The sequence below is a fragment of the Lepidothrix coronata genome, unplaced genomic scaffold, assembly GCF_001604755.1.
Source record: "Lepidothrix coronata isolate B3197 unplaced genomic scaffold, Lepidothrix_coronata-1.0 Scaffold96, whole genome shotgun sequence".
Taxonomy (NCBI): domain Eukaryota; kingdom Metazoa; phylum Chordata; class Aves; order Passeriformes; family Pipridae; genus Lepidothrix; species Lepidothrix coronata.
The window spans coordinates 210,462-223,352 of record NW_016690276.1 but is presented as its reverse complement, the minus strand read 5'-3'; the positions used below and the strand labels follow the sequence as shown (position 1 = coordinate 223,352).

General features: G+C 37.3%; 1 protein-coding gene across 1 annotated transcript in view; it reads right to left on the bottom strand.

Moving 5' to 3' along the window:
* The window catches only part of LOC108500870 (glutamate receptor ionotropic, delta-2), a gene marked incomplete at its 5' end in the record, with an annotated part of 287,748 nt that overhangs the window by 189,175 nt on the left and 85,682 nt on the right, over positions 1-12,891 (bottom strand). Inside the window, one exon of the mRNA XM_017822214.1 lies at positions 10,846-10,965. Coding sequence (XP_017677703.1) covers positions 10,846-10,965 — 120 coding nt within the window. The remainder of the gene's footprint in view (positions 1-10,845; positions 10,966-12,891) is intronic.

Genomic DNA, 12,891 nt, shown 5'->3' with positions numbered 1-12,891 from the left:
AGGTAATACACATGAAGGGTAGCATGACTAGCACAGGTGGGCAGGTGTGGCAGTAATAGGAAGAGAGGATTCTGGCAACATCTGCAGTGACATTGTGATCATTGTGAAACAGTGAAGGACCCAGACACAACAACCTGTATTTCCTCTTTCAGCCATACCTTGGCTCCTAATCTCTGGGGTTTTTCTTTGGCTTCTTTATCCACCTCTCCTAGGCAAAAATGTCAGATAAGTCCATGAAAAAAACAAGGGACTTTATTTCCAGTGTTTAAGTGAGACTCCATTTCTTGTACCACGCATTTTACTCTCAAAGTATGTTTCTGCTGTCTGCAGATATGTTAAAGTTTAATTTTAAATTGAAATGTTATCAGTTTCAATGTATTTTTAAACTCAAGTATATCAGTTTTAATATATTATGCTACACTTTTCTAAGCCAAATAAAAATTATTTACATACATGACCAAAATTATTTGAGGTCAAATTTCAACAGAAGATCATCTGCAATTTATCCCATGCTATCCTTCTCTGTTTGCACAAGACAAATTTTCTATCCACTACTATACTTCAGGAAGAAATGGCTGTAATATTTTCCATAGGTTTTGAGAAATTGAGAGAAGTAATGTTGGAAGTAATGATGACATTATTTTAAAACTGACATTTGCCACAGATGCCAGACATACCTTGCCAAATTCCTTAAAACATGTTTTCCCCCATTTACTTCTAACCAAAGGAGTTTTATAAACCTTGTTAGTGCTTACAATTTCTTCATAAGCTTAATTTTTTTAAGAAAGATCTATCAAATGAAATTAATTCTGTTTATCAAAATGAAAATGTAAAGTATTTGAGACTTCATACATTTCACTTTTTCTATTACTCCTTCTGTGCATTTTTAAGCAGGAATAAACCATGACAGGAATATTTATTATTAAATTCTATTGTAGCTTACCCTTTGATTTAGGCATTATATCATAATTTAGAACAGGCAAAATCTGAGCACTGTAATTTTAAGGCTGAATCATAAAAACCTTTCAACACTGAGAAAGAATTATAAATATTGTGAAGTCATTGAAAGCTTCACCATCCTAATCTTTAGTATTTGTAAAGAACTCCAAAGGTACAAAGAGGTGTCCCTAACCAAATACACAGGGGTAACTTTTTATCTCTGGAACTCAGTTTTAGTATTCTTTTAATTGCAGGGTACAGCTATAACCCCTTTATGGAAAACACATTTCAGCATTGCCATAAATGCAGTATTGAGACAAAATGACACAGTGGTTCTACTCCTGATATTCTTTTGGCAGATAAGAAAATTTAACTGAAAACTTTTACTTTACAAATGACAACTTCTGCATAGTAAACTCTGCCACATGAGCTATTTAGTAGGAAACTACAGTACATTAAGAACACAATACAGCATCCAACTTGAAACCAAACAGATGCTTCTCTTTGTCTTCTGTAGTACTGCTATTTGTTTCTTATCAGTCTTAAAAACAGCACAACAAACAAAGATTTACTGTACTTTCAGGTGTGTTGTGCAAACAACAGTGGAATGGAATTTTCACAGTTCAACACATCATTTCTCCTCTTTCTCTTTAGCTAACCATTGTACCCACATGCATCTTGTGCTCCAACCAAAGCATCCACTCAAGTTGCTCTTCCTGGTGGTCACCACTCCTCTCATCAGGCGAGGGCTGATCCTTGACTCTTTGCTAACATAACCTTTTCTGACACTTGTTTATAGATGCCTACATCCTTCTGATGGATTTGGGAGCCTTTAGCAGCTTCATGGATGTTTTCACATTTGTGTCTACTGTAAATCCACTCTCACAGCTCTGGAGGCTGAGGGTAGTAGATACTGCATATCTATCTATCTATCTATCTATCTAGATAGATAGATAGATAGATAGATAACAGGTGCTCTCAGTGGAAATCTACAATCACAGTTTCCCAATTAGCTTATGACTTGCCTAGCTCCTCTAGATACCACAGTCTGTGAAGGGAGGACTAAAGGGATTAAATGTGTTTGGGTTCTCCCTCTTTTAGTAGAAAATTACACTGAATATTTTACAGCCACAGAGGCAAAGGTCATTGGGTTTACCATGGCTGCTTACCCCAGTGCAGGAAAATAGTGCCTACTACTGTCAACAAAGTATCATTCAGCATCATGCTCAATGAAATATAGTCTTTCCACAAGACAAATAAACAAACAAAAACCAACCAAAAAACCACCAAATCCCCCAAAACCCACCAAATGCACAAAAAAACCACATTCCCTCCAAAAAAACCCAACCAAACAACAAACCCAAACAAAACACCAAACACTTAAACAAAAAACCAAACCAACATTTGTCTCTGGAGCAGGTCCAGAGACTCGAGCACAAGTCCTGTGAGGAGAGGCTGAGGGAGCTGGGGCTGTTTAGCCTGGAGAAGAGGAGGCTCAGGGGAGACCTCATCACTCTCTACAACTCCCTCAAAGGAGGTTGTAGCCAGTTGGGCATCAGTCTCTTCTCCCCAGGCAACCAGCAGTAGGACAATAGGGCATGGTCTTAAGCTGTGCCAGGGGAGGTTTAGGTTGAATATTAGGAAAAAATTTTTTACAGAGACACTGGAATGGACTGCCCAGGGAGATGGTGAATTCACTGTCCCTGGAGGTTTTTAAGATGAGATTGGATGTGGCACTTAGTGCCATGGTCTAGTAATGATGATGGTGATGGATCAAGGGTTGGACTTGATGATGTCGGAGGTCTTTTCCAACCTGGCTGATTCTATGATACTCATGAATATTCTGTGTCTAAAAAGAAACATTTTCATATTTTTCTGCTAATAGGCTAACTTGGAACAGAGAGATCTTACTGCTAAAGAAGGTAGTTCTGCCTACTTTAAAACTTGTATCAGCAAAGTTTTGATTAATACGACTGTTCTAGGCCTTTCAGATGTACCACAGGGGCTCATCCAACATTTATCAGCCTACAAAACCACACAGCCTTCAAGGAGAAGCCCTTCACAAAATGTGCAAACTAGAAACAATTTATTGAAAGGTTGGACCAGATCATCTTTGAAGCCCAACCTGGGCTGTTGTATAATTCTATGATTTATTATAGTGGGGAGACATGGTTCGCAGGACATACCAGGCCATATAGTTGTGTCAGTATTGGCTTGTGGTTCTTGAAGAAAAAGACAATTTATCAAATCTTGTGAAATGGCTCAGGTTGCCAAGAAGGCAAACATCATCCTGGCCTGTATTAGCAATATTAGGACCAGCAGAACCAGAGCAGTGATCAACCCCCTGTACTCAGCATGGTGAGGCTGCACCTTGAATCCTGGGTTCAGTCTTGGCCTCTCACTACAAGAAAGACATTGAGGTGCAGGAGCATGACCAGAGACAGGCAACAAAGCTGGTGAAAGGTCTGGAGCACAAGTCTTATGAGGAGCTGAGGGGAAAAGGAGGCTCAGGGGTGCCTTGTCACTCTCTACAACGTCTGGAAGGAGGCTGTAGCAAGGTGGGGGTTTCTTCACTGAAAGGGTGGTCAAGAAATGGGACAGGCTGCCCAGGGATAGTCGAGTCACCATCTCTGGATGCAGTCAAAAAGTGTGTATATGTGCTGCTTAGAGACATGGAATAGTGGTGGGCTTGGCGTTGGATTTCATGACCTTAAAGGTCTTTTTCAACTTAAATGAATCTAGGATTTTAAATTTGTGTAGATCTACTTCCATGTGTTAGGGACTAAGATCTGCAATATAAACCTTAGATAGGTATTAGCCCTCCCAAGGCTGTGCATTGAGCCCTTAATTCTGAGAACTGAACAATACCCTTCACCACCATCAAAAGCTAAAACTAAATGACCCATTTCGTACTACCATCTCTTCATGCTTCCTGTCTAAAGAAGCAGTTCAAGTTTTTACCATTCATCTCTCCTGTCTACATGGTTTTCTAATTACTAAGAATTTTTGACTAGAACACCCAATCTGCATCCAAATTTGGATGGAAATATTTAATTTCCTGAAGATATAGTTATTATCTCCCTCTTCACATGATTAATTACCAACATACCCCCCTTCTTTTGGATTAATGGAGGGTTAAAAACAATTATTACTTAGCCCTACTTCTGGAAAATGTATGTTTGTTCCAGTTAGAAGTAGTTGTGAAATGAAGCAATTTTCATCAGATGATAGACTTGATTGAAAACAAGCCAGCTATAAAGAGCAAAAGACAAGCATTGAAAAGTTTAATTCTGAAAGGTACCTATAATTCATTGATACTGTCCACCTTAAAACAAGTAATTCCAAGATGAGCAAAGTGTTTTATCCTATTAATTTCAAGGATGATGAACCACATTCTTGAAGCAGCACCCACTGAGTAGTTTTTTAAAGGTGAAGAGAAGTCCCTAATGGGATTTCCAAAATCGCATAGAAGCATTACTGCCTGAGAGGTCAATGAAGCATTAAGTCCATTCTTAAATCATACACAGTTCCTTCTGACATTATTCAAAATGTCAGTTTTGAGGCACTTCAAAGTTCCCAGGCACTTCAGATCTCTGAAGTGAGTTACAAAGCTAATTTTCTCAGCTGAAGCACTTCAGGATAAAAATTCACAACTTGCCATCCAGTTCTGCAGATCCATGTTCACCAGAAGGCTTTCATAGCTACTCAAGCAGAAGAAAAAGCCATATAACCCTAGTAAAGGTATTTCAAAATCAGTCCAACCAATCATACTGAAAACTGCAAAGGGTTTTGCTGATATAAAGTTCGGAAAAACAAAAATGATCTAATCCCTTAGTCTGGTTGACCTGAGCCAACTACAAACAGCCGAGAGGAAGAGAACAACCCAAAAATGAAGGAAAAACATTTAATGGACACAAATCAAGTTTCACATGCTGCATAAACATGACCAACATGCAAATCCAAATTTTCTTTCCCAATGTAGATATTAAAAAAGCCATGCTATTTCTGTTATTCAAAATTTTTCAGAAAATCTCTGCTATAAAAAAGAAAGGAATTAAGTTCTCTATCTTTCTTTGCTCTTATGCCCATTTTGAAGAACAGAATAATGACATAGGAGCCTCTGTGGTTAGGCAGTTGCCTGGCAGCATCAACAAAAAATAGGAATTGATGATATCATTCCCAGCTTATTTTTTTTAATTATTATTAATTTTTGACTGATCTTTCTTAAGTTTCCATTGTCATAACAAGACACTAAAGGAAATTACAAACATAGGCTTGAAAGTGGAAAATATTTCTCCTGTTTGCTGTCAAGAAAACTATATTTTCTACAGGAGATGGGTAAAATGTAACCTCTTTTCCCAATGAACCAAAATTAATAAAAAACATGAAACTACATAATTTAAAAAGATTTGTCTCTCTCTGATGAAAGCAATCAGTCAAAATTGGCAGTTCCCAATGCACTGAAAACATTTTTCAGTAAGAACATTCTTATCAGTTTTGACAGGAATGGATATTTTGAGCAAAAGGGAGATGTGCTCATCCCTGATAAAACTGTGAAGAGAAATACTACAGAGCATCAAGGTCCCAAGGGGAATTTCTGTTTGACATCAATTCTTCTCCTCAGGGTTCCCTTTCTCCTCTTCTGCCACCCTGCATTTTCCCTTTGTCCCCACACTGTTCCCAATGCAGAAGCAAGCCCCTCTTCACTCCAGAGTGCTCAGAGGCTTGAAAGTTTTTTTTGGGTTCAAATCCCTCCTCTAGCCCTGCAAATGTCACTGCTAAGAGCCATCCAACCTGTGTGCTGGAAACTGGATAAACCTGTATCTTTATTTGAGTTGAATTTTAACAAAGACACTTAACCTTATTATTCTAGACTGAGAAATCTGGACACCCACTTGTCTTACAGCCTAAAATAATTTTAGTTTTTACAAGAGGTACTGCTATGCTCAAATGTCTGATCCACTGGAGCTCAGCAGACATGTCTGACTGTGCTGCTAACAAGAAATAGGTGGGATAATATGTCTCTATTGCACTAATGGTTTTTTGGGCATTAGTCTGAAGTTTGAGTTCTGTGTCATTTTGCTCATACACCTGGATCCTGTGTCTCCTGTATTGCTGCTGGATATCCTGCTCCACAGGTGAATAATTCAAGGGGAATGGATTGCTCATAATGCTGACTGTAGTAGCAACTGCTCTGCTATGCATTTATCAGTGATCACTAGAAGGAGGACTTTAACCCTGGTCTTCCACATTCCTGGGGCAGCATCCACCAAATTCATCTCTGGATTCTTTGCACTTATGAACAAACTCATTCAGACAAAGAGCCCAGGGTCAGGGCAGGTAGCTGGACAGCCCAGTACCAGGACTTAGATTTCACTCCCCCTCCATCTGAATCAGAGAGTCCAAAACCTGATAAATTCTCCAGATGTTGGAGAATTTACACTATTGATTACTTTGAGTCAGTCTGCCTTTCTTTCAGCAGCTTCAGATTTTAAAAGAAAATGCTCCATTCAAAAGCAGAGAGGGCATTTCTTCAAGACTTTTAAATTTTTTAAAATTCAGGAGTACAATTATGGAGGGAGACTTTTTCCATTTTCCATTATACTTGAACACGTATTTAGTTTGACTTTTAAGCTAAACAGAAGTACATTTTAAGTAAAGCACAGTTCTCTATTAACACTAGTTTTATTGTGATAACATGCAAATCCCCGACACTTTGCAGCCAAATTAAATTTCACTGAAATTTAACAAAAGATTTACAGAAACTACCAGAAAGTAAAGAATCAGTCCCTGTATCTTAATCTATTGCATAGCACTAAATGAAGGAAGGAAATGGTACTCTTCAGCAGGCTTACAGCACAGTTTAAGCACTGTGCTCAACTGGAACAGCAGGTCTCAGTTCACCAAGGTATTTAATTGCCTCTTCATCTTTAGTACTAAGCAGTTTACTTCATTTCTAGCAGGCTGATTATGTATTTAAAGTTGCTTTAGAAAGAGTAGCATGGTAGCACTGTGCCAGGTCCATCTTTTCCATCAACACTAGAGGCAAGGCAGTCAGACACAGCAACATTTATTTTCAACTCACTAGAAAATACACCATCAATAATGTCTCTGTAAATTGCAAGGATATCTTTCAGTCACATCATAAATTACATGTCAGCCTTTAGAAACAGCTACACAGATCACAGCTTAAAGTACCTGGTGCTGATACATATACATCTTTAAAATCACATTACACAGCTCTACCTTTGATCGTGATCACAAAGGGAACGGGTGAACCCATCATTTACCTCAAGTAGCTGACTGAGAAGCTAACCAAGAAGGAAATACTTTATGTGCTCGTGGTTATTAAATGGTGTTAGTAAGTGTCAGAAGAGCTGTATAACTTTCTCTTTTTACCTAATGAAACGAAAGGGAAATAAAGGATGCAAAAAATAAGTTTCAACTTTATAAGAAGAGACAGCAACTTCCTGAAGATCAAAATATATGCTTGGAACATATGTTGTTCCCTGATGCAAATGTAAGAAAAAAATTATATAGTGTATTACAAAGACACGCCAGTACTGTGATCAACAAGTGCTCTCAGATGAAGTGGAAGTAGCAATTATTTTACCAGAATGACAGTAAAAAGTGCAAAACAGCTTTCCCAACTCTGAACAAATAGAACAACTATGGAATGTTGCATATAACCCTTAATAATCTGTGAAATAAAAACCTGTATGCACTGACTCCACAGGGAAAGTCCTGCCATTTGCACTGGCAGAAGTAGAGGAACAATGCATCTGTGAGGCATTAAGGTCAGAGGCCTTCAACCGTGTTCATATGAAATGCTTTGTGCTACAGATGTGCCTTGGATTAAAATAGACAACATTTCCTTCTAAAGACAATCAAATCAAAATGAGTTAGGACTTAACCATACAATCCTAATGGAAAAATGCAGGCGGCTCAAAGTGTCCGGGGTTACCCAGGTGCCCCACTCAGGCTACCTGTTCTTCTGCATGCTCACAGCTCTGTCCTTTCTCCAAGGCATCACTAGGTGCCTGGAATGCAAAGACAGCCTTGGCATGAACATCCTGGTGCAAAGAGCAATTGATGTGAGAGCCTGGTATGGTATCTTACTACTCCACTGAGAGGAAACAACCTAAAACATCTTCAGAAGAGAAGAGAAACGTACAGGAGGTGGGTGCATGCTAATATGGAGGCAGAGCAAAACGCACCACATCCTCAAATGTCCACAGGTCATAGTAAAACAAGTGTGGGAGCGGGAATAAAGTCCTCTAAACTTCAAAAGGTTTAGCACAGAGCCTTTGAGGAGGAACCCATCCTGAATTACAAGGAGCACTGGAAGTAACATGAGAACCATTTTATTTCTGCAGTGCTGTTTTCTACACTACTAAGATATAAGACAGTACTCTGAGCCATCAACTCCCTTTTGTTCACTTGTTTGTTGCATGGTTATTCACAGGAATGGTAGCTTTTATTTCAACAGTATAGACAAAAGTATTGCACTGAAATTTAAATGTCAAAGAATACATACTCAAATGTCAAGTACCAACAGACAAATGCCAACACAAAAATGTCAGAAATACACCCGTGTCTCCCACTGAATATAACTACAACTGCACAAATGCAAGTCACAGTATGATGTGTAAAAGCAAGAGTTTTTATTCAGTTCCTTAGGGACTGTAATACCACTGGTGTCAATAAAATCAGTATCTGGCAGCAATCTGAATGTATTACTCCAAGAACCCAACTCTGTCAACAAGTATAGACTACACGATCTATGGTCTGCAAGGTGATGGATAACATTTACAGTCATAATGGTGCAAAATTTCTATTTCAGGCAAATCCCACTCCTGAATTTGCTAACTCGTTGCTAAATGACGGAGCTCTACACAATGAACTCTCACATGATTTCTCCCACTGCTTTCCAGGTATGACCTCAGCCCGTGAAAGTTGAAGGAAGGGACTTAAAGACATTTTCTTCTAGATACATGGCTTAATTTGTCCAAATAAAGCAAACATAAACATGAATTCTTGGTATATCCTAAACTATTTGCTTTTTTGAATCCTAGGAATATTCTGCACTTATTAATATAAGTGCAGAAGTATAAATGACTCCAGAACACAAGGAGAACTGACTTCAAGCAGGATTTGAACTCTTGAGAAACTTGAGTGCAAAGCTCTATTCTCTTTGACCAACTTCAAATCTACTTCCTTACAAAGACAGTGAATGTCTCTTTGTCCTGGAACTAACATAAAGAGTAAACAAGAAAGGTTCAAAAAGCCTGTTCCTACTATCCCATTGTCTTGCACAACTTACGTGTGCCCATGGTCATTAACATCTTTTCTAAAAGTAAACTGTATCATAGCTTAAATTAGTACCACATTTCTAAATTCTACCATCAGAAAAGAGCTAGAAAAGCTAGGAAGCATTCTTGTGCTTCTATATTTCCAACACCTTTCTGTGAGTCTCTCTTTCTCTTCTATATTTTTGGGACTGGAAGAACATAATTTAGTGCTTCACTCAGGCATTCACCCAGACAGGCCTGAAGTCAAAGAAATCCCAGCCAAAGTCAACCCATAAGTAGCTGCTCAATGCATAGCATGGAAAATAAATCAAGTCAAAATATGTTGAAACAAGCAGAACTTACAGGTAAGGGAATAAGGACTTATCCAACATTCTGGTCTCCTAAAGACTTTGTGAAGTACCTCCAAATATCAACAAGATCCAGTTCTGTTTAGTTTCTAAGCATCTGTCAGGGTCTCTACTCAAGGTGACATAATTACAGGGACATGTGTACATTAGGGTATTGACAAGAGATGAAACAGCAGGAACAGAATAACAATTCCAATGAATAGCGGAGAAGAAATTTCAGTTTCAAGACACTTTAGACTTCTTATTTATCTCTTCCTTCTCTCACAGCACTTATCTGTTACTCCAGAAGCTACGCAGATAAATGATGTACTTCATCATATAGTGACACTGACACACGGAATCAGTTTACAAATATTAAGAAAACTCTACCATTTGCTTTCAGACAATCACTTCGGGTTTGTATATAAAACCCAATATGATCTGATACACTTGGTATTTTTCAGGAAATCTGTCCTTAAAGGGAAGTTGTTCTTGGAAAATCCTATTAGTCTCTTATTTGCCTATAAAGTACCACATGATTTTTGCCATATCAGATGAGCAGTTGTTCAGAGTTAAGGATATGCGTTGCAAATAGAGACTGGTTCCCATAATTTCTTACGTAGGACTTAAATTTAGTTATAGACTGGCAAAATTCAAATACCAAGAAAGAGTAATTTTGCTGGAGATGTATGCCATTCCCGGTAATAGTCTAAGTCCAAGCATTTGGACTGTGTCTGGCAGCTGAATACACAACATTATCTTTTTCTGTAAAACTTAATTTCTACTAAAACACCATGTACTTATATACTGAAGAGACCACACAAATTTTATCTATGCTGCAACAGATTTTCTCTTTCCATATCCGTGAATTTCATTCATCTAACAGGTACAGGAACCCGCTTTGACCAGAAGTATCAGAGACCAATCTGGGTGCTCTAAACACAGTTCAATGTAAAATTCACTATTTTGGATATGGGTTGCAAGGGTTACAAAACAACAGCTTTCAGGGGTCTTTTGGGACATTCAACCAGCAGCTTAACACATTACAAATGACATCTTGATCAACACAACCTACTCCAAGGTGTTTTTAAATAATAAAATAGACAGGTATCTCAAAGTTCAAGGCTTTTCTCCCGTTTCTCACTCCTTTAATGATCCACAACATCATGTTATCTGCCACCAAATGCTTTTCTATTAACATGGAACACAAGAGAGGTTTTTAAAAAATCAGTGAAAATAATCTCTTGTTTGAATATATATAACCTCACCTTGCGGATTCCTCTGCCAAGATCTTCTCCATAATTTGTCCCCAAAATTTCAAAATGCACATTGGGATTCCCCCCATTTTCGGCAAATTCCAGTTCTCCAGTCAAGCCATTCACTCCACCCTATTGGAAAAAAAGAAAATGGAATGAAAACTCATGAGTGGGTAATTATAATAACCTTTTGTTTCTTGAGGAGATTTATGCACTAACTATGCAGAATAACTATGCAGAACTACCAGAACTAGGATAGTTTTCCAAAGACCATGTTTCCGTAAAAATTTCAAAGTTTAAATTGTTCCTGTATCATATAAGTTCTTTACAGAAGAATTAAACTCAGCAACATTAAGCAGATGCCATACAAGCAGTAATCTTACTCTTAGAATATTTGCACTCCAATTTTTGTTCTTTGACCCATCAGCATATATGTATTGACACTCGAGCCTCCAAAAATAAAAAACCATAAAATTTTGCAACTAATTCTAGTGAAAGCAAAGCTAGACACAGATATATACACAGATATATAAAAGAAATTGCACCAAAAAAATTAAAATTGTTGATTTTTGCTTTATTCCCCCAAATAAAGGACTTCCACATAAAGTCAGGATGAGTTTTAGATATATTTACATGCTTTTTGAGCTCATCATATGTGATTTGCACAAATGACGAAGGGCTTGTCTAGCTGAACGTAGTGATTTTTCTGTTTTCCTCCACAACTCTTCTCTACTACTGAGAATATGGGCAACAATGCAGCATATTTTCAAGCGTGCTTTAATTTTTTCACATTTTAGCTGGAAGGGGTTAAAACAGTACAGATGAAGCAGTGAATATTTCCCACAAAGAATTAGAGTTGAAAGGGCTATACACACCACAGCCATACTCAAAATATATTCCAGAGTTAATTCAACATGACACACATTTCATCTTTGTATAAGAACTGTGATGACCTGAACTGTAAAATCAACAGAACCACGTGAAATGCCTTTACCCATAAAAAATTTCTTCAGTTTATAGATTCAGGGAAAATTAGATGTTTAACCCTCTCCTTCAAAAACTGTGAACAATATTTTAAGTATGTACAAAAAAAAATCTGCCTCCGGTGTAAAAGCATATGAAATTTATAGCTTTTCCCCCAAAACATAAGGCAAGAATTTTGCAGTTGTGATTGGTGTTTCGCCTAAGAGCTTTATTATTTAAACTGGAAAACTTGTAATATAAGCTACCTAGCTAAGACCATGAGCTTTGCTGAAACATGATTTTAAAAGCTCTATTCTTGTATCTTCGGTTTGGAGAAAATCCAGGAAGGAATACAAAATTTGCATCTCCATTGCAGATTGCTATGAACTAATAAAATGTTGTCATCCTTTTATAAAACATTAATATGATTATAACAAACATAATGAAATTGATTATTGAGATAATACTTTTAAAATTTACTAGAGACTACTACAGACTAGTATTAAAAGGAAATAATACAGAAATATTTCATGAAGTGCCATTTACAGTTAAAACCAAGACAATACTTTATGTATGTAAATTTTTCATGCTTTTTAAAAATATTTTCTATAATATTTACTTTTTTATTACATACAAGAACAAAATAATTTTAAAAGAAAGGAAAAACACCCCAAAATCCTAATTAAGAGTACACCTGCACAATCTTTTGCAGGAAGACTCCAGGTCATTTCACAATTGGTGAGAACAAACCAGGCAAATTTGACACACGTTGTTGTGGTTAGCATGACACTCAGGTTATTTATTATCTTGAGTAAAATCCTGCAATAACCACACCTTCATAGCTTTTAGATTGGGTTAGCACACCTCTATCTGGTTCAGAGTAAAGAAACAGTGAGCTTTTGTTTACCTGCAAAATCACTTGAACATATGCTTTGGTAAATAACTGCTTTTCACATATATAAACATTTCCCACTAACTTAAATTTGACTTCATCCTACTCATGAACCAGAAAGCAAAAGATGTTCCACATAACTTTTGTTCATATGGCCTTATCTGGCTTTTTGATTAATTAAAGTAGAATTTCATGTGACGTCA